The sequence below is a fragment of the Cuculus canorus genome, chromosome 21 (assembly GCF_017976375.1).
Source record: "Cuculus canorus isolate bCucCan1 chromosome 21, bCucCan1.pri, whole genome shotgun sequence".
Classification (NCBI taxonomy): domain Eukaryota; kingdom Metazoa; phylum Chordata; class Aves; order Cuculiformes; family Cuculidae; genus Cuculus; species Cuculus canorus.
In genome coordinates, this window is record NC_071421.1 from 2,079,541 (window position 1) to 2,105,991 (window position 26,451).

A 26,451-nucleotide genomic window follows, 5' to 3' on the forward strand; every position below is an offset into this window, starting at 1 on the left:
CCAAAAAGAAAGGAAAAGAAGAGAGGAAAAGTCTTGGTCTGTTTGAGTATCAAACTATTTTGAGGGTAGCTTGCATATATAGCTCATCAGACCAAGTAATGACATAATTAAGATTTGCCTTTCCTGAATTCAGCTTAATCAGTAATTTCAGTAAAAAATAAATCTTTTCATTTCAGTGCTCTGATTACTATTGGTTATTACAGGTTCTGAAAAATATTGACTTTCAAGTGGAGTCAGCAGAACTGCCGATCGCAGGCTGGGATGCACCCACTGCTTCCAGGCACTACCTAGTCAGATTTAATACTGTTTCCTACGTATAATTCCAGCAGGTTTGTTGTTTGGTGTGGATGTGTGTTTGGTGTTTTTTTACTCCTCTGGCCATTGGAGTGGGGTGGGTTTTTTTGTTTTAAGCTGAATGGTAGTTCCACTGGATCAATACTGCCAAGAGGCATGGAGGGGAGGATGGTTTTGCAGTTTAAGGTTTCTATTTCCAATTCCAGTCAAAATTTTACCAGTCTAGTAACAACCTCTGATTCCATTCCTCATGATAAGAAAGCTGCTCTCTGCCTCTTGATGATGCCATGGATTAATTAGCGTTCATATAAGAACTGAAGATATCAATATAGAAATCACGGCATACAGTGATTGTTTTACCATCCTATCCTTCAGTTGTTACAGTTGTTTAGATCACATTTACCTGCAGGCTGGGGTCAAAGGAGGAGAATGAAAGCAAAAATGGGAGGGTTTATTTTTATTTTGCAAACAGTATTGTTACTTTTTAGTAGAGTTATAGATTCATTAGTTTCACAACTGACATTCAAGAATAATCCCAGCTTCAGAAGTTGCTGCTGCATTTGTTTTTGTATCTCTCTCCTCCAGCACCTTGGCAAAACTGTTTTAAAGTAACTAGTAAATACCAATCACTGTCATATGAAAGTAAAAGTAATCCTGAACTGCATCATGTGGTTGCAGCCAGAAAGCGATGACCCATTGTACCCATCAGATATTTCAATGCTTTAACTGCAGACAACAAATTACTATGATTGTGCTTAAACCTGACCCTTCTGGTGCAACCTGCTGGTGACTCCTTGCTCTCTGCTGACCAGTTTCTCTGCGGTATCAAAACAAATCAAAACGTCCTCTAGAACTCAGTATTTCATCATTTTCCATTTGTGGGGAACACTTCCACCCACAATGCACTGAAGACATGTTTCATTCTTTAAATGTAAATATATTCTTTTGGAGAACTCAAGGCTTGGTCTTAGGACTATGAACGCAATGCAGCCAAAACCAAGACAAATAACATTCCCTTCCTTTGTATTTACAACTGAATTACATCACAATGTATCAGTTAGTCTTACCTTGTTTGTAGTATAGCTGTCCCAAATTATAAGTTTGCCATCCTGGGAGGCACTAACTAGAAGCCTAGAGGGAACAGGAGGTAAGCATGGTCACTGCACAAAGACAAGGAGGAACAGCTTTCTCTCTAACATCTTGGTGATGGCATTTGTCTGCACTGTCAAGGCCAAGGTACTTGAAACCAAGTCCAGCGTGCGTTACCCAATTTAGTTATTAGCACTATAAAAGTGATTTTGGAACTACTGAGGTTCAACGCTAAATATTAGGGGAACATGTGGCCGAACACCTTCATGGTAACACATTCTGACTTGAGAAAAAACTGTGGGCATCTAACTTACACCTCAGTCTTGAAAACTGAGGGACAAAACTTGCACGGAATCAGTGCTTCTGTGTTCTGCACGCAACCTTCAGATTTGGTGGGAATCTACACTATCAACACGTTTTCCTTTTTCCTATTTTTAAAACAGGAGTTTATTCTAAGACGACCAAAAGCCCTGAATTAATGTTAGTGCTGAAATACAATGGAATGAAGATAAAACGCAGCAAAAATACCACCAATGGAAGGGGCAGCATTCAGAATATTTTACTTTAAAATCAGCACCACCTCAGTCCCCACCCAGCAACCATGCTTGAAACGCGATGCAGCTGATTCATCCTTCAGAGCTCTCTTATCTGCTTTTAATGCATTCAAAAATAGATCAGGTATACTGAAATGAAAAAAATCTGTATTGTCTCCACACTAAATTTTGGATAAAATACTCCAGTACTGCATTCAAATTTGCTCTGTGCATCCTCTGACCATTTCCCAGCTGAACAACAAAGTGCAATCATTGAAGCACTCCAGTTGCTTTGTATTAAGCTTTTTCTGCTCTAGATTATATTTTAGAGCCATCTTGAAACACTTTCACCAAAAAAGAAATTAAATCCCCATCTTTTAAAAAAGCTATATGCCAAAGAGATGCCTGAAGCAATGAGTTCTACATCTGTGATAAATTATCTTCTTTCACACACATAGAAAACTGAGGTGCAAAACACTGAAGTTTAACTCAAAGTAACAGTTGTGTGTGTTCCGATTTTTAAGTACTAAGCAATTCAGAAACAAAATATAATACATCATGAAGTATTTTTCATTTTCATGATGCATCCTCTCGTCTTTGCTGACCACTTGGCTACTTTGCTTTACTGTATTTACTGTCTGCATCCAGACACGAGTGCACCCAGCACAGACATAAGGCACAGCTTGCATACAGAAATTTGGTAAGGACATAACTTTGACAACATTGAGCTCCCTGTGACAATCCCTACCAAGCAGAAAGAGGTTAGTTAGATACTTAAAAATTCCTTTGGAGGGTTTTCTTAATCTGTTCCAGCAAAAAAAAACATTGTAAAAAAAGGGAAAGAAAGTAGCTGGTAGTAATATTATTTCATTTCTCTCTAACTGGACATCAGTAGTTAGCAGGAAGGATTTAAAGAAAAAAAGACAACTGATAATGAAAACTATCTCCACAGTTCCTCAGAATTGACGTGGTACCACAACTATAGGTTGTCGGCAAACTGATGAAGACTGCGTATTTTGGCAACAAACTTGGATTTAGATGACAAAAACATGGACATTAGGAGGGGAAAAAAGAGATAAAGTGTTTCTAAATTCTCTTGGTTATCCGAATTTCCTTGGAATTGGTTCCTAGTAGTAGAAACAGGAAAAATAAAGAGTCCTGTGCACTCAGCTTTCCAAAGAGCAGTGAAGCCAAGGGCTGCATTGCTGGCACCCACCTGGAATCAGTCCCCCAGTGCATTGCATAAATTTTAGCCAGGTGTCCCCGGAGTGTTCTTCTAGTGCGCATTTGGATTCTCCCCACTGGGTCAATGTTGGCTGTGATCTGAAATAGGAATAAAGTCAGACTCTGACCTTTTGACTTTATAGCTATGGACATTTTAAATTAATAAAGTGACAGCAAGCGTTTCTGTGCCAACTATCTTAAATCAGACACACAGGATAAAGAGTCAACATTCAAGTAAATGGACTGAAGTAGGAGACCAGAGTAAACCAGTACATTATATATCTAGGAAAAAAAAAACCCCAAAAATCAAAGGCTTGCCACCTCTTCCAGCGCCAAAATAATCTGCTCCAGTTTAAATTTATACCAGATTTCTAGGAAAAAAACCCCCACCATATCTCCATGAGATGTACTAGACTATTAACTTTCCCAAGTTAATGTTGTCCAAAGCCAAGTGAATGGGACCAAAACACGACAGAAGAGCACAATGCAAAGGTGTCAGCTCAGGTTCAGAAGCAGTTCAGATATAAATGCAACATTGTGTGGAAATAAGGAGGTTAACCTCAACAGGTCTTGTGGTTCAGACTATCCCAGTAACATAACTGCACTACTAACATATCCGTAGCAGAATGCTGGGGTTTCCCTGCATTATTTTCCACTGAGCAGTTAAGATCCACCCCGAGCCACTGCTTAAAGAAGCCACTGCTCAAGGCTATCGCCCTCAGGAACTGGACAAACATAACCAAGGTTCTTATTTCCAGAAGGAACAACCCAAGAGCAAAATAAAATAATCTATAAAGGAGGCAAAGAAGATTCACTTGCACTTATGTTTTTAACCTGCATGTTCTTTTTGTAAAGGAGACAAGTTTTCAAAACTCAAGTTAAACTCAAATGTTTACCTGGGCCAGGGTGGCATCTGCACATGCTTTCCTGGCATCCTGCAACAGAAGAAAGTTAGAGAAATTGAAAGTTCTGTACATGTCTTTATCTCTGCTTTGTCAAGGTGATCAAGCACTCTCAAAACAAGGCCAGAAGCGGTTTTTGCTTGTCATGTAGAGAGGACCCATCCTAACCGCAGCATGAACATAACACCCTGGCTGCTGTCAAAACACATTGAGAAATTAACTTCAACATTTTCTTCTGCTTTTGACAGAAAGGTAACATGATTTTCACCGCAAAGACAGTCAAGCAATGGAACTGCTTACACAGACAGGCTGTGCAGTCTCCATCCTTGGAGGTTTTCAAGGCCTAACTTGGACAGAGCCCAGAACAACCTTATAAGTGACCTTATTTTAAGATGGAGATTGCTTAACATTGCTTATAGTCTGGCTCAGAACAACTTTAGTAAACATTCATTTTGATCTAATCCATTTTGTACGCTGTTTGGGTAACTACAATTTTCTAAGCAATATTAGAGACCAAAAAGTAATTTCATAAAGCAGTTATATGTGCTTGCTCTTTTAAACAACCTTGAAATGGTGAAAACATTTAACTTAATGCATCATTTCTGTCCACCTCTGTCCTCCTCAGGTCATGGAAATGCCCGTTCATCAGTACTGTGGGTTCAGGATCCCCTGATGCAATACATACTCTGATTTGGTTTTTCAGTTGCTCAGCCTCCTGGCGTAACTGGTCGAGCTCGCTCATTTTCCTGTGCTAAAGGTGTGCTTCACTGCCACCTCTGAAACAACCAGAAATCTGAAAGACAGTGGACAGTAATGAGAATTATTAGAAATCACAGCTTGAAATCACTAGAGTAGGCAAGATAACCACCTCAAACAGCACTTGAAAAAAGGGCAGATTGGTTTAGAAGTACTGGAATACAGGTGAAAATATTTCCCTGAAACCTCTTCACAAGAAGGTGTTACCACACACAAACGTGCTCAGCTTTTTTCCAGCCACAGTAAATAAAATATAACTCAAGACTCTTCCTTTCCTCCAGGCCTCTATTTTGCATTTCTTTCATTAGTGTTTTTCTGATTCAGTTTTGTATAAATTCAAGTTTCCCTGAGAGTGAGCCAGCAGATAACACCGATGTTAGACATGAAAGTCAGAACTTCTCTGCAGGTCTTAAGAACAGAGTAAGGAATCCTCCTATCAAGCATAAGCACCTTAAGTATCTACAGACTGACACAGGGACTTGCAAAATGCTGTAAATAGACCCACCGTGAACACTATCTGTGTTGTAAGAAATGTTGTTCTGGAGATCTGGATAAAAGGCAATCACTCACAGACACTGCTCAGGTTTTCGCTTGTTAATTGCTGAAAGGGCTCCCTGATTTCCAGAATGGATTCGAATGTTAACATAGCATCAGAATAAAATCAGTGGTTTTTAGAATGTGAAGTTGAAGGGAGCAATTGGAGAAACCACCTCAAATAGACATTTCGCCCTCTAAACTCCACTTTCCTACATCAATAAGCACAGAATTACTAACACACGCCCCTCTGCCGTGCTCTGCAACCAGTAAGAGAGGCGCAATAGAACACAGCTCTAGGTGACCACCCTTGACTACTGCCTGCAGACCTCCTCAACCATTGGGCAGTTTTCCAATATAATAAACACGTCAATATTTTCTCTGGAGCGTACAACTTATCTGTAATAGTCACTGTTCCAGGAAGATATTGTTGCTGTTTTCACTGGCATCTCCATACCGAAAACTCAGCTGTTCTTAAGCTTTGTTTCAAAGTCTCTGCAGCTCGACCCCACTACAAGATGCTGAAGAAACGTGCTGATGAAGTTTTATCTTTATTGCAGAACAAGATAATTGGTTTCATTTTCAAACGCTACATAGGATACCCGGAATTTATAAATAAAACACTGGTAATGTGTTTTTAGAACATTTTATTAGCCAGAATGGACTCCTTTACTATTGAATAAAGCAAATGCTTTGCTAGCAGCTTTACATATTATTCTGCTAAGATTTAATCAGCTTATTTATCTTTGCAAGCATGCGGTTTTGTTTTGTTCCTAAAGCTCTTCCCAAGGAGACAGCTGAGGATAACTTCCAACTTTATATCCAGTTACAGTAACAGGGAAAATATTGTGAAGGCAAATTAAAGCAGTAGAGCAAACATCACTGTCAAAAGAGTTAAGACTTGAGCATTCCTTAAACATTGCTGTCCCACATAACCAGACTTATCTCAGAGCTCTCTTCATACTAGCTGCTATTCCAAACCAAGGACCTCAAGGAACAAACGTCAGATCTTGTCCTATCATCATTTACAAATGATACTCTTCTCTGAAACCCAACATACTTTAGAAAAGGAATTTCAGTTCGCTTTTGTCTAAAACCCTTCATTCACACAGTTTCCTTTCGCTTCGTTGTGAAACTGGGTCTCCTCTTTCTCTTCCCTGGTTCCAGGGTCATCTTTAAGCACCTTTAAGATTGCTTGTTCAGCTTAGTCCAAAATCCAGTTAAGACAAAACCCATCAAGAGTGTTTTATTATCCTACATACACCTTTGTCTCTTTTGAAGGCTGTTCTGTTTCTCAAGATGTTTTGATCATTCTGTATTGAAGACAAAGCACTCTGTGGCTGGGTCTCCCTGCAGTTTTCAGCACGCAGTCCCCCAGTTCCTGTGCAGTTCACACACACTGTGATAATAAGCACTGCTCTCGTCAGAAAGGCACTAAGAAACTCGGAAGACTTCCTAAGAATAAACCGCAAATTTTCAGATCTTTTCTCTTTTAGACATCCACTTCTACTTCTGCCATTCTCTATGTTAATATATAAGCCCATTTCCCACTAAGCAAATACCAACCTGTCCAGGCAGAGTACAAAGAATTTAGAGATGTTATCATTGCTATTAAAGAGAATGAAATTGCGATCCAAAACTTAAACATTTTGCTCAAGGTCACAGCAACTCAACGATGAGATTAGGACAAGGATTTAGGACACCAGAATTCCAGCTGCAGAGTCACAGGTAACTACATAGAAGATTTACATGCAGCTTCATTAATAGGATGAATAATCCAATGTCAGTCAAAGCAGAGATGTTCTGCTGTAACACAGCTTAAAACAGCGCCAGTGCAGTTCTACCAGAGCTAGGCAATAGAATTCACTTGCATTTACATGAAACAAGAGTAACGGGATGAGGCCCAAGGGGATGAACACTAATCTTAGGAAAGGTCATACAGAAAAAGTTCACTTCACAGAAACCGAACCTGCAATTTCATTCTGGATTATTTGCATACGGCAAGTTTAACACAATCGTACAAGCTTATTCCACGCTTATGCCTTATTGCTCAAGGCAGCACGTGCAGAAGGGCCCCCCTGCAAACCACAGTGCCAGAGGAAGCAGCCGACAGTGCCGAGTCCTCTGCGGTAACACGGACACAGCCACATAAACAGCTGGAAGGACCTAAGGCACATGGCCCAGCCGATGGGATCATCTCACAGCTTAACCAGCACATACACTTCTAGCTTCACACAAATGAAACCTCCATTAGGCCTCGCACAATAATTGTTATATAGCATCGCTTTATTACAGAAGAGACTCTCACATCAAATTCAAGATCGCACTCTGCCTCCATTCTCTTCCAAGTCCCACTCTATGGGGGAACAGAACAATCCGAATTTCCTCCCAACCAGTCAGAATTAACTAAACACAGGAACAGAACCCAGCCTTCGGCATCATTTCATAAACGTGCACATACGTAACCTGCCCTACCTGCAGGAGCCGAGCTCCTAAACATTTTTTTGGGAGCTCCACTTCCAAGATGGTCTCTCACCAACGTTTAAAGGAAAGTTTCCTTTCAATGAACAGTTTCAAAATGGTTTACCAACACTACAGAAACCTTTACACCTACAAACAAGGTATCGCCTCCTTTATCACAGGCTTCAAGGAGTTCAAGGCACTTAACAACTATGGTAAAAGCAGCTTCTATTGATCTAGGCCTTCGGCCACTTGCCAGGCAGGACTCCTATTCAATAGGATCTGATCTAGTGGGATGCGTCCCTGCCCATGGCAGCGGGGTTGGAGCTAGATGATCTTTAAGGTCCCTTCCAACCCAAACTATTCTATGATTCCCTGCATGACAGTCAGTAGCCCAGCACGTACAGCCCTCGATGTCTTCCCCACCTCCAATATCATAATACCGCCATGTGATAAGTCAGATATGCTTTTTCAGTGACAAATTAGCCCATGTGCATTCCAAGCAGCTCCAGGCTCAGAGTTGCGTTTCTGACAGCATCCATAGGAGTTGTTTAAACCAGATTTCCACATTCCCTATGCAGCCTTTGTTGTTTCAACATCAACAGGAAGTTTCAATTCCTGCCAACATGACTGAACTCAGGAAACAAAAATCCTACTGAAGCCAAGGGCATTAAAATATAAGAGTTCTCTGAAGCAGACTGTAAAATTTATGGGACAGCCAGCCAACCAACTTGGCTATTCCTCTAGTTCTTTTACGCTAAGTCTTAGGCAATTAAATTTATGGCAGAAATATGAGATCCATGGAGGAAAAACGGCTCCATCCTCTTGTGTACTTTCCAGCTGTACTATAAATCAGAGCATACTAGTATCTAGCATTTAAAAAAACTTTAAAAGAGCAAGAGCAACGGGTAAGGTCAGGAAAATGTATGGGAAAACAATTTTTTTATCTGTTCTCACTTCTGATACATGGGAAATTGTGATAAAGATTTATTCCTACTACAGACAGAAGTAACAAGCAGAGACTGTTCAATATATGATCTATGCTTATCGCAAACTAGCAAAACTGACTATCATGTTATAATGTATTTTGCTTCTCAGAATGTTCTAAAGGCATTTAACCCCATTTTAAAGGTAGGTTCTAGAAGAAACTGTAAGCTTCATATGGATGATGCTTCTACTTCAGGGGTTTAGAAAGAAGATACCAATTTCCTAAATCAAGCAAATCTCACACAAAAAGTCACTATGCAAGTTCCACATTCCTTTTATCCAAATTATCATCATAGCCGTGAAGAAACAGGTAGCAGCCAAACTCATGCTTACCTCACTTTCTTTTGAATACGTTACTGTGCTCTTGAAGGCAGACTTCTCAAGAGTAGCACATTCACTTTGCTGAACTCACTCTAGACCTTTCCAGAGGCTGAAGTGCTTAAGTGTCTCTGCTCTAAGCCTAATTCCTCCTAATCTTGTTGACAAGAATTCCTTGTAGATAATTCTCTTCTTGCTAGGGACAACAATATGTGCATTTGCAAAGCAGTTTGCTGTTCCTCACTACTCCAATAACCCAAGACGCTAATCTCTTCTTAAAAGTTACCCAGGGAAGAATCAACTTATTCCTCTGCTCCCCACACAGGAAAATCAAGTATCGATTTCACTTAATTTGTTACTTTCTATATATAATAAAACTTCACAATTCAACCATGTCAAAAGGATGTATCATGGCACTCACCTCCAAACTAACAACTGGTTGAGTTTTTTCCCCTCTAAGCTATATGAGCTCTGTTTCTACACAAGAGGAAATTTCTGTGTCCAGGCAGTTGACTATATGGGGAAGGGCTCTACACAAAATCCTTGAACTGAATAGGAAGCCTTATGAAATAAGAAAAACTTCCACATACGGCCTGCAAATGGACATAGACTTAGATCTCAATACCATTACCTTTTCAAGGTAATGCTCACTACACAGAAAACAGTGACAGAAAAATTCAAAAGCTAAGGAAGAATTCAGATTCACTCATATCATTGTTACGGCTTCAATGTCCTTTCCAGAGTTCAAACTCTTGATCCAATTAAGTCCAGGTAAAGAAACCCTTGGTTTAATGCCGTCACATTTATATGTAGATAATAAGAGAAATAGGAAGAACAAATACAGCTCATCCAAACACATATTCCTGGGTTAAATAGATTCCTCTCTAAAACTACCTGGTAACAGCAATGAGGCAATGCTTACTAAACACTTAATTGTCTCATTTTCTCACATCAAAGAATAAAAAAGGATGGAGTCTTCCATCCTCTGCTAAATACCTGTCCTGCGAATAATCTCCACAGATTAAAAGAAGAGAATACAGATTTGAAGTCACATTTATCATTAATTCAAATATTTAGTACTTTAAGCCCTTGACAGCCAAACTTTCTTTGCTACAAGGTATTTTTACTATGCATTATTACTACTGAAAAGGAAAGTAATCCCACCAAGCCACTGTTGCTGCAAAGTCTGGTAACACAGAGGGTTTCAATTTATATTGTAAAGTATTACCCAATACTTTAGTAATTTCTTACGGTTAGTCAAATCACCCTTCTCCCAGTTGAGTAAGCTGTTCGATATCATAGTACGTATATCATAATACCCGTCGTTTATGAAACAGCCAGAAGAAAATCAAAACACTTTATTTGCAAAGCCAGACCCAAAACCTTACAGCCTTAATAACAAGTTTATGTTATGCCTACCAGACAGTCTCATAGCGGGTCATCTGATTAAATGAAGCCGTGCTAATCTATTAGATACCATAAATCCTATTAGCAACATGCACAGCAGCTTGTACATTTTCACAATGACAAAGGAATTATACACAATCCACTGTTAGTTCCAATGCTTTGACACCCTATTGGCTCTGAAAAGCTGAGGGTAGCTTTGTTATTTAATCAGAAGTACATATTGATTTCTATTTGACTTTTATTCAATAGAAAACACAGTAAGAATGATCAGAATCGCTTGTGGAACAAGTTTGAGGTGTTCTCTCTACCATTTACATGACCCAGAATAGTTGACAAAAAAATTCAGGGGTGCCTTCTGATTCTGAAGGACACATATCTCCAGAGAGTGTACAGATAATTTCAGAAGAGAGAAATCATAGAAAAGGTACACAGGAAGACAATATAAAAAAAATGTACAGAATCATGTAAGCTTCTGTGATATAAACTTTATTTGAAGGGTAAAAGAAGCCAATAGAGTATGCGCTGGATAGCTCAAAGACATTGGCTTAGTACATAGCACTGCTTAAAACAGAAGAGTATATAGAAAATAGGACAGAAAATACTGAAAATATCATAATGCCACTGAGTTTGTCTACACTGGGAACACTGTGTCTGGTTTCAGTTACCCAGAGTGGACCAAAGTGACTGATTAGAGAACACCTCAGGAAATGGGCTTAGAGATGGGGCTAGCTTGCTGCTTGGCTTTGGAAAAGCAAGTAAATACCTTGGCGTTGAAAGTAAACAATTTAACTGGGGAAATGGTTTCCACAGAACAGGTGGGAATGGTCCTCACAGACCAAGAGGAACGTCTGAAGTCACAGTCTAGAAGGCAATGAAAGTTTCTCTGTTCCAATAAAATTAATAATAATTAAGATTACACAGAACAAACTCCAAAACTTTCAGGTTCTGTTTAAATAATACTGACACTCTGAAAAAAACCACTCTGACAAGAACCATTTTGCTCAAAAGAAATTTGGCCTTCTTTTGTCAAACATGGTGGATCAGTAATTTTTCATTCATGAGAAGAACTATTCTCATAATTTTGTTTATTACAACTCCCTGCCCCACTGAGATGAAACAGTTTCATCTGCGGTCTCCCCCTGCTTTGCCAGTTCCATTTCTGAAAGAAGGCAGGCACTAACATCTATTATTTAGCAGGTTTCCTGGCCATTTTAAAATCCTTCCTGTTGACATAAGAATGCACATGCTAAAGCAGAAAACAGGGACCTTAGGCTTGCACAGAATAGCAGCTGAAAACCTTATGTTTGCCACTTTCAAAACACAGTATTGGTTTCTCAACCACTACTTACATTTTCTCTCACTACAGTAGAAAGCCAACTTCTGCTGTCAAACATGTAAATTCTGGAAAAAAAACCACAAAATCAGAATTAGTACAGTTAACAAGAAATAACACTGATTTATTTAAAAAATATAGCAGAAATTAAATCAGTATCAAAGCAGACTTCTGCGTGCGCTACCTTAAACTGCCGGCTTGCCTTCACAAAAAATGAGCACTGCTTTAATAATAATCTTGTAACCAAAGGACTCGCTCATGTCAAGAAGCTTTTAACATTTTTTCCAAGAAAGCCCTTGCGATCCTCAGATCATTAATTCTCCTCCTCCAGCAGTACAGAAGTCCATACTATCAGAGAATTTAGGATCACAACAAAACGTTGTCTCCTTCAGACTAATTTTCACTGTGCTACAAAGCACTCCCCCTCCAATTTGCATGTTTTAAGCACTCAATTCTTTCTGCCCAATGCTGTTCCTGAGGCACGCTTGATTTCTAAGCAGGGTTAAATATCAAGATATCTATTTCATCGAAAGAAGTTACATAAACCTCCTACTAATGAGCTCAAGTGAGAGCACAACATTATTCTAGGAGGGTTGTGACTTCTTATCACTAAAGTAAAAAAAAAGTAAGAGTTGACACAGAAAAAACACACACTTGCAGTAAATATTCAACACACAAAGCAGTTTTGGAGCAAGGTGAGAAAGGTTTTTGGAAGAAATTTCAGAACATTCTTCCCTCCAGCAGCACAAAGCAATAATTTCAGTTAGCCCCTGGATTTGTAACACCGACAGCCTCCTCTACATCCAAAACACTCGCGATCCTTCCCCGCTGCACAGCAAGACAAGGGCTGAGTGCTGCCCATGGACACCTAAGAGCACATTTTCACAACTGCTGCACCCGGACAGTGGAAGACGGTTCTAAGCACAAAGCAAGAATGTACCGAAGCAAAATAATCTTAAATCAGAAGGCCAGCCTACAGCTTCCTACAGTTTAAACAAATGCTCACACATAACGTGTCTCTCTGCTCCTACAGTTCGCTATTAGCTGGAAAATTTACAAACCACTTCAGTGTCGGGTATGGAGGTTAAGCTACTTAGGATATGGGTCATCCTCAGCCAAGCTCATTTATAGATGAACAGTTTAATGCTGTGATTATGAAACCATCCCAGTGTAAGCAGTTTTGTTGCTGCCAGAACAACGCACTCGCAGACATAAAACAGTAACTCACACTTAGAGGCCAAACTCCATCCCTCACAGACACAAACACATGACGTGGCCATTTAAAGTTCTGAAAAAGGACCAACTATGTTCAGCTTTCAGAGGTCTTGAGAGAAGATTTTGCCTACACAGCAGAGATAATGAAACCTAGTGAAACTCTGAAAGGATTACCAGTAAAATTAGGCTGAACTACTAACAGCGCACAGAATATACAGCAGCAAAGGCCAAATCACACACCCTTAGTGTCCGGTGCTGCACCCTCATTAACACAGGAGAGGTGCTGCAGGATTCATATGCCTTCTGCAAAAAGAGGAAAAACAAAACAAAAAGCTACTTTAACCAGCCTGTAAGGAGAGTAAAGAATCATAACAGCAAAGTCCTCCACTAAGTTTAGCTGATTTTTCAAACCAGGTGAAGTTTTTGGTTAGGTATACAAAAGCATCCTGGGATGCCCGAGGAATGCGATCTGGAGACTGAGTTATTTTCAGTTCTACATTGAAGATGGAGCTCATTTTGCTCATTTAAGAGCAAAAGTAGACAAGCTACTTAAGAAAAAAAAAGATCTGCATTACCACAAGCTTCCATTTTTTTGCTAAAACATAGCCTAGTAAAAGCAACGTGAAGATTACAGGCCAACTCCTTCATGGCGCAACAGTGCCAGTTCAGCACCCAAATAGGGTGCAACCAGCTTCATTCATTCTGCCCTCATGAGGCCTCAGAACCCTGCGTAGCTGAGAGCTTGAGGTTCTCAGCATCAGGAACTGGGGTTTCTAAAACAAGAGAGAACAAATAGTACCCTAGAATACCTAAGGCATGGCTCAAGTGGTTAAGCCATTACATCAAAGCACCCAGAGGCTGGCCAGCCCCACACATGGTGGCTGACCCCACAGTCTTCTCCTCCAGGAGAAGCAGCACAGCAGTTTCGGAGTAACTCCAGAGGTGAAAAGCACCGTCATTTCTGGGTTAATCTCCCCTACTGCAGGTACTCACTAACTGCTGTAACCTAATAATCTTTTTTTTCCCCTCTGAAGATACTGAAGGAGTTATAAGGCTACAGCCCAGCCTAAAAATTCATCTCAGCTCCAATATCAACCACAACACAAATCTTCACTCAAAGACCACTCTTCCACTGAAGAGACTACAGCTCGTTTCACGAGGTTGGGAAAGCAGGGAAGAAAAGAGACAAGACAGGAAGAAGAGGGTCTCTGAAGAGCAGTGAAAGCATTTAAACATATTTTACTTTAACATCATAGCAAATCTGAACATTCCTCTAAGCAACTTCTTAAGAAGATTAAATACATTCACTAGAGCCCTCTCCAAAGCCATTAGCTGCGTAAACACGTTTTTCTTCTTGAACTATGGATTCAACGCAACTTAAACCCAAATATTCTAGATGCCAATTCCACCTGCACACCTCCTTAAGACACTTACATTGATGAGATGCCAAAGGCCAATATTTGAACTGCAGCAAAAGCACTCCAGCTTCTCAACACACCCCATCAGGTCCTATATAACCTGGCGCAAGGTCAGGCATGGCACAGCACACTGAACAGGACACCTGCCCACCAAGGTTTTGACTCAGGCCCTGGGACAAGGTCTGACCAAGCTTTGCAAGGAGTTGCCATTGCTGTAGGGACACAGGCAGAGCACAGACAACACCAGCTGCTCTTCAGCAAGGAGATCTCCAGCACAGCTGCAGGAGGGATCCCACCCCAAACCAGTCCTCAAGAAAGGCCCTCCTCTTCATGTTTTGAGGGTCCTGACTGACTGCAAACTGAACATGAGCCAGCAATGTTCCCTCACCGCAAAGACAGCGTCCAGCAGCATCCAGCGCTGCACTGGGAGGAGCACTGCCAGCAGGACAAGGGAGGTGGATCCTTCCCCTCCACTCATCACTAGTGAGGCTGCATCTGAGTACCGAGTCCAGTTCTGGCTCATCAATACAAGAGAGAGACATGAAGCAACTGGAGAGAGCCCAGTGAAGGGCCACGGAGGTCCTTAAGAGTCTGGAGCATCTCTCATATGAGGAAAAGCTGAGATCTGTTCGGCCCCAAGGAGGCTCAGGGGAATTTTATTAACATGTGCAGTCTTCGGTATAGATGTGTATTTTGAGTGGCTTTATTAACATATTTCTTCACTATTAGAGTGATGAGGTCCTGGCCCAGGCTGTCCAGGGAAGTGGTGGCTGCCCCATCCCTGGAGGGGTTCCAGGCCAGGTTGGATGGGGCTTGGGCAGCCTGAGCCAGTGGGAGGTGTCCCTGCCCATGGCAGGGGTGGGACTGGATGGGCTTTGAGGTCCCTTACAACCCAAACTATTCTATGATTCTATGACATAGTTTTAAACAGATCCCCATCATACTAGTAAAAACTAGTTTCTGTGGCCATTCCACCACTTGAGTTTTAAAGATTTCCTGTACAACACGTCCTCCTGCAAACGCAGCACAGAAGGTTGTTTCATCCAAAGGATTCAACCAGAGATGATTCACTGGAGGAAAAAAAAAAAAAACAAGGCCAAACAAAACCAGAAACCTACTAGCAAACATCAATATTATTATTAAAGTAAATCAACAATTTCAAATGAGGTTATTTTACCGTGCTGGTATATTCTCCTTATCAACACACACCCATCCGTGCAGGATGCATCCTACACCCAGCAAGGACAGCAGGATGCAGGCAGGCAGCCGCTAATTTAACATGCAGACGCTTCTGTTCAGGTATCCAACGCTTCTCTCCACTCTAACCTATCAACTACAGGGGAGAGGCAATGTCTGTGAAACTGGGAATTGCAAGTTAGTTTATTAAAATTATTTCTTACAGTCTACGTAGCTGATTATTATCACAGAACAGCATCTTGATGCCTGAGAGATTACACGACCTTTCCAAATCACTGCTAACAACAAGAAATTCCAATTATGCCACCAGGCAACAGTAATTAGAAGCCTGAAATCTAAAGCTATGCTTCAAGACTATTCTGCATCCCCAAAAAAAATCCTATCCTGTTTGATGGCTTCGTCCTAACTATCAGCATAAACAGTTCTATCAGACAGCTGGAAACTTGAAGGACGTTTTGGTCTCCACATTAACTCCTCCAAGAGTTAATTCTAGTTCAGACTTTCCTTGTTGAGTACAGATCTGAATCCCAGAATGCTCAGTCTTTGCTGTCACCTCCTACAAGAGCGGCTTTGAAGGACAGCCTGTAGACGCAGAAAATAATTACAAATTCATAAATCTAAATATGCTCAAGTGAACGGATGCAACCTCTTCTCATTTATTTGATGTCTTCTTCCTGGGAATCAACTGCTGCGTCTATAATTTCCAAGCAGAAGCTTTGAAAAGCAAGCAGTACCTCACTAGCAGGTTTGCAAAACAGATTACCCTAGTAGGGACAACGCCAGGTTGTACAACTCCTTCAAAGAGTTACCGCAAAGGCTCCTGTAGTCAAAGGCCAGCATGGCTGGGCCTTCCTTGGGAGGCACTGGATGCTTCTGGCGTTGGGAGAATCACCCGGTTGCCACCTGAAGCAGTCACTGTGCTCAGTAAACCTTTTCCCATATTGGTGTGAAGTGCACATAAAACAAGCAAATAACGATAAGTGTTAATGCTCATTATGCAACAGTTGCATTAGCTGGTTAAAGAGCTGACAAATTTCCATTTTCAATGTAGTCTGCAAGTACAAAATAATAATTACACAAGGTAAAATCAACTGTAACTAAATGAACTGATTTCACTAATGCTTCATTATTACCCATAGCTCAATCCTCGAGCTCCAGGATTCATTTTAGCTTTCTATCATGTTCAATGATGTCAATACTTTAGAGATTATGTGCATTAAAAAAGCTGCAGAACACCTGTAAGATAGCAAAAAAACCCAGTTTTTCTGTGTTTGCTCTACGCAAAGACAAGTTTTTGTGGTAAATTAAATCCTTCACCTGTTTCCTGCGCACAGGATTGAGGAACATTCAAGCTCTGCTTGTGACCTCACGGTATAAAGTCGCAGCCCTGTTAGGAGCTATTATCTTTAAGATTACAAGTGCCATGTCCTCCCTGCCACTTCTAGTAGCAGAAATCTGGAAATGCTTTATTCTTGAAGAAATCGTGCACTTTGTCTACTCTTCCTGACATATCCAGGAGATGGCATCAGGAAAAGAAATTCTCATCGCTGCATAAAACACACGAAAATTGCTGGGTAGAGAATAAGGTCAGTTCTAGGGTTCTTCAAACCTCTAACTACTTTCCTTCATCCTGTAACCTTATTCACGCAAAACAGTACATAAAACATGAAAACCCAGGCAGAACAGATTTACATTAAACAGTTTCTGACCAGTCAGCATGGCCTTCCATCAAACTGCCTTCAACTAAAGAGTGAGGACAGCAGTGTAGGCACTTCAGAATCCCACAATACCAAAAGAAAACCAATCCCAAACAATAGCTGCTAGCACTCAGGAAAAAAAAAAAAATCAAGTAAAATTTAAAAATTAAAACCTTGTATTTCAGAAGAGAAGCCAGATATGAATAAATCTGGAAACCTTGCAAAGGTTTCCAAAGCCTTTGCAATTCCAGTACCCGAAGGGGCTATAAGAAAGCTGGGGAGGGACTGTTTACAAAGCGCTTGAAGTGATACGACAAGGGGCAATGGGTATGAACTGGAGAGGGGCAGATTTAGACGGGACATAAGGAGGAATTTCTTCACTATGAGGGTGATGAGGCCCTGGCCCAGGTTGCCCAGGGAAGTTGTGGCTGCCCCATCCCTGGAGGTGTTCGAGGCCAGGTTGAAGTCTGGGGTTTGGAGCCCCTGAGGCAGTGGGAGGTGTCCCTGCCCATGGCAGGGGCGTTGGAACTGGGTGGGCTTTAAGGTCCCTTCCAACCCCCAATATTCTATGATTCAATAAGGCAGCTTGACATTCAAAGGCCCAAATTAGACCCAGCGAAACTGCATTTTTATCTCCTCCAAAAGTGTTAAGAGTAAGAACAATTCACAAAACAGTTAACATCCACGAGCAGATTCCTCGGAATGCCAGAGGCTCCTACCCCGCAGTAAAGCAACACACCACCTACTGCCAATCACCAAACTCAAGCTATATACGAATAATCCATCAGCTCCCACTTGCATTTTCAGACCTGAGGACTAATCACTCCCTGTGTTTAACAATAAAACCCTTTTGGATAATTTACCGCTTTCTCTAAGCAGAACACTAACCAGCAGACAGCGACGCTCACGATCATGGCAGGGACAGACGCTCGCAATCGCCAGCTCAGCAGGGCAGTGGCCCGTCTCCTGCTGCCACCGACAGTGAACAAACTCAAGCTGTCTTCATGGCAGACAGCAGCCCTGTGTTGCCAAAATACTCACATTTCCTGATGTTAATCCCATGACCTACATCTAAAAAAAAAAAAATCGTTCTGATGCAGTGTTTAAGCACAAAAACCTGGCCTGTAACAGGTCACCCATTAATCCTTTCCAAATGCATCCACAGGCTATGTGAACTATGAAAAAATCCTTAATTCTAGGTACAGCAGAGAATTTCTGTGAAAAAAAAAAATAACCGAATATTACAAGTTTAACAGATGCCTAAAGCCAAATGCTTAAATTCACACTTTGAGAAGAGGGGTCTTAGGAAATCTTTGAAGTAGCTTATGAATATTAATAACTGTTGCTACTTTAGTGACCCAAGCTAAAAGCTTTTCCTAACTGCGTATCTTCTTTCCTGCCTCGCTCTGAAAGAAATTCACATTAAAGAGCATTGTAATGCTCCCCAATAAGTGACGGCATATGAAGTTAACTTATTGTAAGAACAAAAATTACTGATATTCAGCACCAGTTTTCAACAAACTTGTATTTACTAATAATGCTAAAAGCCACTACTCCAGGTTTTATTCCTTTGTTCAAAGTTACCAATATGCAATTACTCCTTCTGAGAGCAACACATCTATGGACGAACTGCATCAGTTTGATCAAACTAGCCAGTGATGGTTTTGACTGTCTCCTTTCCTGATCTTACAAATAAAAACACACCCCACAGGAAGTCGGGATGGCTCAGAACCTGCTTGTGCATGAATTCCTACCTACATTTATCAGTTACTGAAAACTGCCACTTAATAAAGTATCCCCTTACACAAACCCAAGCAATTTTGCTGTCCCGTACAACTATACATCTCCCTTCAGACTGAAAAACAAAACCCAGGCAGCACTGAAGGAGAACACACTGCTGTTAATTAACCAACACAGAAATGACTAAGCATTTATTACTCGATGCTTCTATCTGCGGAGCCTTACAGTAACCGAGCAATTCTTTCTTACCTCAACTGTCTAAGAGGTTGCTTCCTTCCCATCATTAGCCAGCAGTTTTAACTGGCATTTTCTCTTAATTCATGAACAGAAATCCCTGTTTAACCAAACCGGGCAGAGCACACGGTCAACAGGGATATTGCAACCCTGCTTTAATACTTACACAGACCATATTTTTCACTATTTAGAAGTAATATTATTGCCATGAACAGAGAAGTAGCTACAAAGGTACATAACCAAATACTGCTAGACGCAAACACCTTCTCAGTAACACACAGTTGTTCAAGAGCTGCAGGAACTAAAACTAGGTCTTACTAGGCTAAAACCAACAAATATATTGCATTTTACTAGAGATAGATCAAAAAGGTCATAGATCATAGAATCATTAGATACCATCTAATCAGAATCATAAAATTATTATTAATCTATTATTAGAATCATAGAATCAAAGATACCATTGTTCCTCTCAGATTTAAAAAAAAAAATAATTATCATGTTAAGGAGGCAAAAGAGGAAAAAACCCAAGGATAAAACTATAGCACAAATCAGTCAGAGGTAGAAAGGTTGCCTGGTGTGAAGTGTTCACAGTGATACGTTTGCAGAGAAGTCAAACAAAATGATGCAAACCCAGAAAGAAACCATGAAATTAATTATTTCTTCTCCAGGGGATCTAAAGCAATGCCACAGGATCAGGACATCGTCTTTACAGAAAATAGGTAATCTCTCCCCTAGATCAGCTGAGTCTATAGGCAGCAGGTTTAGGGCGGTTCAGAATGCCAGCTATAAATAGCACATTTTCTCCTACAAGCTGGAAATGGAAGCAAGCTGCTGTAGGGACAGTTCACACATCATCCCCGCGAGATAAATCAGCACCACAATCATAACAGCAAATGAAAACATATTACACACCTAAATACGTGTTCTTGTTTCTTTTTAGCAAAAGTTAACATTAGAAACACATTTATGCAGGCATCAAACCAAGCTTATAGTCCACAATTTTAGATTGTGCCTCTAGGCCATTGCAATCCTATTGGGAAACACGATCCTTATCAAATCATATGGCGCTTCCAAAGACTGGGTTTTTGGGGGTCTACCAATTTTCCAGTAGGTCTTCAGTTATTTCCTATAATTTAAACATGACCAAGAAGCCCTCACACAGATTGATACATTGCTCTGTCGTGATGACGTTCTGCTCAAGCCCTCCCCACCCAACTCCCAGGAGGTGCTGAGCACTCTCAGGATCGTGTAGCACTGAATGCACAAGCAAGTCGGCCAGATGCAAATCCTGCTGCAGAGGTAGATGATTATACCACCTCCCGTTACCAAAATCCTGAAGATTCCAAGAAAATGCAGCAGGTGGATCAATTGCCACTGGCTGAGGGGTAAAGCATAAAAGAAGAATAAGTATTTTCCAAAAGCCTGAGCAGTATTTCCCTCATCTTTGCTTGCTGACACGTCTGGATTGGAGAGATCCTCTCAGCCGTGCTCAAAATCATGTATTGTTTCAGATATTACCGTTCCAATGACATCAGTAGGTACATTGAGATCTTCACCACAACATTTATTATATTAGAGAAGGAAATGAGCTATGTGATCACTTCTTCACAAAACAAAAACCAGAAACAAAAATAGCAAAATTAGACACGAAAAATACTAATAAACCCCCCCAGCAAGATTGTGTACATGCGTAAGTCCAGCAAATCAGTAGAAATTCCTATTATTATATATTTCCATAAATTTCAGCTCAACTATTTTATCAACAGAAGCTGAATCATCCATTTCGTTCTACACATGCCAGCCAGTAAAGAGTCAACTGAGTCAAAGGAGAATCAGCTGCTTCCTGCTTACACCCGTTTAAAAAACACAACTAACTTTCAGAATGCCACATTTAGCAATACTGCTTTCCACATCCTTTAAAGTCACACCATTTAAAATTAGAAGAAATTGCCAGCTGAATTAACATACTCTTATTCTTGAGCTAAGGGAGACATTCACCAACATAAGGTGGTCCTCTATGGACAGTTTTACTTCTGAAAAGCATCGCCCTCATCCACACATGTAGGCGCAGACTTTGAGATGCTCACAGGCTTACATGTCTCACTGCACTAAGGCCCCAAAACACTAAGGTAAAACACATCAGGTTTCCAGAAGCAGCAAGATAATTTATATTCTATCAAACCTGATCTGTGCTTTACTATACAGATCAAGAGCTCCACCCAAACCGCTTTCATTTTAGGGCTGAATCCTGAAAGAGTAGTTCTGTAGCATATGGCTTCTTCTTTCTGCTCTGACTTAAAATGACTCCGAGAATGCAAGCAAGCTTTACTGTATTAATCTTTTATGCAAATAAAAATAATAATAATTAAAAAACACCAATAGAAGCAACAGAGGTGGCCTATGTTAGAGATAGGCTGGGCAAGACTTGATAACTACCTCCTGTCCATAACCACTGTCACATCCTGCCTCAGTAGCTGTGGCAGTTGAGACCTTGGAACAGTCTGCTCTCTTTGTGCCTCTGCTACACAGACTGTACAGAACGGCCCCAGAGAGATCATCTAAAAGGTGATCATTCTTTACAGTTGTGTTCAAGATCTTATCCAAGCTTCAGCTAATTAATAAAAGAATACATTTATTTTGTTGAAATAAGAATTTGGGTGTTCAGACAGAACACTGATCTGCAGAAGAGATGAAGAGAGTGCCTGTAGAAAGAAGTTAAGCTAAATCACAAAATAACCACTTTCTAGCACCAGCCTGAAGATAAGAAGTATTTCAATGGACCTTAAAAATCAACAAAACATATTACCTGCATATAGTAGATAAAAGAATACTCAGAGATTAAAATATGGCATGACTTCTCTAGTGTTTTTACCCAATATAGACTCGGCAATACTTTGTTCTCTAGCCCTGCAATCAACATAACCCATCTTTAACCAATGTGCAAGCAGTTCCACTAGTTTTGATAGCAGTGATTTTATACCCTCCAGTAGCTCACTGATCTCTCCCAGCAATCGCTGTATTTTGATATGTACTGCTGATACAAAATAAGTTAAGGGACAGAAGAGCAGGAACAAGAACAGCAAGGTTGACAGATTGAGAAGTGGTGTTTGGGAACAGACAATGCAACAAGGCTTAACACTGATACAAAAGGTAAACTTCAAGCACAAGCCAGGGGCAGTATCGGAATAAAGAGCACAAAGGTACAGCAGGAAATACTTGCTTTCACTCTTGAACATTCTTCTTTCCATAGTACTGCATTAAGCCTCTTAAAACTCCTGGCACTGGTCTTTAAGCAGCAGTTGTATTCCTCTAGATAGGGTGCATCTGGCTAGGTGATCAAAATAAAAGATTAAAATATAAGAAAAAAAGCAGCAAGCAAAGCACAACTGGCTCAGGAGCCAAGGTGGGAATTAACTAGGAAAAAAATTAAAATATTCAAAGAGAATTTGATCTATTTCAAAGGAAAAAAATGTGCAAAGCCAAGTCAAAAAAAAAAGCCAAGTGTGTTAAACAAAGCCAGCAGCTGGTAAGGTTAGCCAAAACCTGTAACTGTTAAGGTTCCGCACTGATTTTCTTGATCTTCTGTGCACCCCGTGTACACCAGCACTGCCTCATGTTTATTAGGAGCCCCTGGACAATACTGTTGTGCAAAACTATGTGAGGTTTTGAAGGAACAGTGGTTTTAAGTTTGGTTTTAAAACAGAAAACACCCTAACTGCAGTAGACAATAGATGAGCTTGGTCCTTTAAAATAGAAGGGGAGAGAGCTTTGAAGACAAGCTGCTTCCTCCCTACACAGAATAGTAAGGATCCTGACTTGGGAAAAAAGTAGTTGTTTCCAGCTCCAGCTTCCACCTCAGTTTGCTTTTATAAGTTCCTTCATCTTCCATAAAAGCTGAGCTGTCACAGTTGTGCAGCACAGTGCATGGTAATAAAGTCTGTGCCCATCTTGGTTTCCTTAACACGCTGCATTGGGAACCGGTGAGGCAGCTGCGGAACAGCAGATGTCTGTGCCACGTTTTGTGACAGAGGGCAGCAATAACTGGCTTCCCCACAGCGAGCCTTCCGAGTTTAATTCACAACAGCAAGGATATGGAACAAGGAATAAACTACTAAAATTAGACTGAGAAATCAAATCCAAATGAATTGAATCTTGAATTCTCCATTCAGGTAAACAGGTAGTGACCGCTACCTAGGTGACAGAGCTTGACATCCCATCTTTTCTCAAGAAACCACATTCAAATGCTTTATATTTGATCCACAGGTTAGCAAATCAAAAGTGGAATTTCCAATGCCCGGTTTAGCATGAGTTCCAGCTTCTAATATGAACAAAAGGGAAGAAAGAAGAGTCAGATTGGAAGTAAACATGAAAATCACTGAGCATCCTCTCATGTTTAAGGATTTCGGACTAAGGTTTAAAAAATATTCGGAAGAACTTAATATTATTTCCAAAGTTTCTCAGTTTATAGTGGTTTTAAGACGTTCTCTCCTTTTCTGCAAGATCTGTACTTCATTTCATTATAAGGATACAGATTTTTCTTTATTAAATCGTTACATACTTGAATCTTGGATACCCTGATTTTGTAGTACATCATATTCAAGGTAACGAGTGCCTTGGAATAATCAGATACTCAAATATCTGTGAACTGCCATGCCCACATATTAACGCCCCAAATGCAGGTTCTGCACAAGTTTCACCTTCCCCCATACCTCAGCTATGAATCTTTTTAGGACAAACCAAAGTATTTCCTGAAACACTGAACCTTCACCCATTCTCTGTAGGCTCGAAAATAAAGAAAGATAAACCAGCTAATAGGACTTCACTGTCCAAAGTTTCTATGATATTTGAGTTCCCATTCTCAAAACCCCCACTTCCCTAGCTTCTCAAGTGTCTGTTAAATACACGCTATTTGTCAAGATTTTAAATCTATTAAACCATTCCTGCTCAATATTGTTTCATTTTCTCCAAGTGTTACAGTCTTTTAGCCAAAGTCCTGGATCTTAATTTCTACAGTTTCCAGGCACCAGCCAGATAATATCTGACAACTTGTGGTGAAACCCAGGACTTGGTAACCTGAAGCACAATTTAATTGCCATAAGCATCAAGCGAATGGTTCTTGATCTTTGCACAGACAACACCTTTGTTAAACAGACAGCAGTGTATCTTCAGTATTTTACCACTTCACAAAGAATGTGCCACAGGAATATCAAACATATGTTCCAACAAAGAGAGCTCTTTAATTAGCGCAGCATAATCTTATTTCGAGTACCAAAGGTTTCGGCAGACTATCACACCTACTTTGTTTTTCTAGACAAACAGAAAGAACTACTACCGCCACTCTCCAAACACATTAGTGGGGCTAGCTGAAGAAAATAGTTTTGAGAACTAAACAGGAAAAATCCAAGAGGACCATAAACGGATTTCTTCTCAGCATCTTGAAGCACGCGCAGGCCTGCTTTGTTGAGCACTATTGCTTCACTTACTGGAAACAAAACACACACTAAGTTTTGTATTATGCAGTTACAAGTCACAGTATTTTATATACCGAAACGCAGGTTTACTTCTTTTTAGCTTGAGGTTCAAGCATTGCTATGTTCAACACATCCCTTGAACCAGCTGGCGTTAACTAAGAGGTATCAGCCTAACAATTAAAATTGACTTAAATGGAACAGAACTTCTCCTGTATGGCATAAACAGACTTACTGCATTAGTCCTCACCAGAAAGACCTTAGTAGAAAATATTAGTATTGTGCACAAATTGAACTGAGAAAGAAGTCTGGGGGCTTCTGGCCATGCCAATTGCAAAGCGAACATTTCTGCCTGACTACAGATTTCACTGCTGCAGATAACTAAGCATTAACTTCTAAGATCTCTGATACCATCTGCTGTACCTTTTAACCTTGGAGCTTTGACCCACCTCCCATCCCTCAATTGTTTCAGTAAATCTCTCTGTTACCTCCGAAAGACCAAACTACACAGTGTTGCACTTTGAAAAGGGAGTATTCCAGGGTAGTTCTATTTCTCCAATTCCAGAAGAAAGCCCCATTCCCCACCAATTACAAAAGGGCAGCGAGACCTCAGGCAGAAGCTTGCAGGGCACACCTGGACAGAAACAAGCACACCACACTGTCTCCAACAACATTTGCAAGCTCAACAGCCTGCTCAGTAACCCTCAGCTAAGAAAAACTAGGGAAGTCTGTTACCAGAGAGGTCCCAGTGGGAAGGCCCTTACAGGAAAGCATCCACCATTCCTACTGGGCGGGGGCATCGCAGCCTCCGCCAAGGTTAAACTGCAATATTGCAGTGCACAGTTAGCAATTCCTGCCTTTAAAATTCAGAGCAGCATCAGAATTTTGTTTCAACATTTCATGAAACTAAAACAAAACCCACTGGGCTCATCAAATAACTTCGTGGTGCTGTAAACAGTTTTGGATAACCTCTGTTTATTGACAGCGTTTGGTAAATCCTAAACCATCAAGATGAAACAGAAAGCACGTGTTACTGAGCAGCCCTCTAAGATGGTTCCCTAGATCCAGCCCGTGATAGGCAAGAAAGCCAGAAAAGCAGCAAGAAAATAAAGATGCAGAGTATTAACATCTTAGACAATTAACAGTCACCTACAACAATTAAGCAGAAATTCTTTCCTTCTTACAAAGAAAGGAAAGAACTGGCAGCAGCTGCTGTAACTCAGCCTACTGTAACAGAAGAAAGGAGCCACGGGAGAAAGGCATTGCTTTCCTGTCAGTGATGTCGATGTTGTGGGCGTTCGTCTTTCTGAAAGTCATATAGAAAGCCTTGCAAAATTTCTTATTTAGTCCCCCATACTCAATATAGTTTGATTTTTTAATAAGGATAAGCAAAATCACCGCTGATAACCATCACGTTGACAGACAACATGAAGGAGTTGCCAGAGAGAAGTATTTTGTTTTCACTTTCTCCCCCCCCTACTTTGCTAGGGGAGGGAAAAAAAGAGACAGAGCTGAAAATAGCGACAAAAATCTTAACATAGTTTTTAATCTGGGACTGTATTACATAAAGATACAAAAAATTATCTAATCCATCTAATTACAGATAATTAATATTTTCTTTTTTGGGAGTGCTGGCAGGCATTAC

At 40.5% G+C, this 26,451-nt stretch overlaps 1 protein-coding gene across 4 annotated transcripts in view; it reads right to left on the reverse strand.

The window, feature by feature from the left end:
- The window catches only part of GNB1 (G protein subunit beta 1), a 44,239-nt gene that overhangs the window by 10,383 nt on the left and 7,405 nt on the right, over positions 1–26,451 (reverse strand). For 3 of the 4 annotated variants that reach the window (XM_054085758.1, XM_054085755.1, XM_054085756.1), the window contains exons 2-6: positions 11,854–11,905; positions 4,728–4,835; positions 4,037–4,075; positions 3,133–3,239; positions 1,362–1,425 (exon numbers count right to left, since the gene is read on the reverse strand). In XM_054085758.1, coding sequence (XP_053941733.1) covers positions 1,362–1,425; positions 3,133–3,239; positions 4,037–4,075; positions 4,728–4,784 — 267 coding nt within the window. In that variant the 5' untranslated portion in view covers positions 4,785–4,835; positions 11,854–11,905. Of the gene's footprint in view, positions 1–1,361; positions 1,426–3,132; positions 3,240–4,036; positions 4,076–4,727; positions 4,836–9,112; positions 9,259–11,853; positions 11,906–26,451 lie in introns of those variants that run through there. The other variant, XM_054085757.1, reaches the window with a different exon arrangement.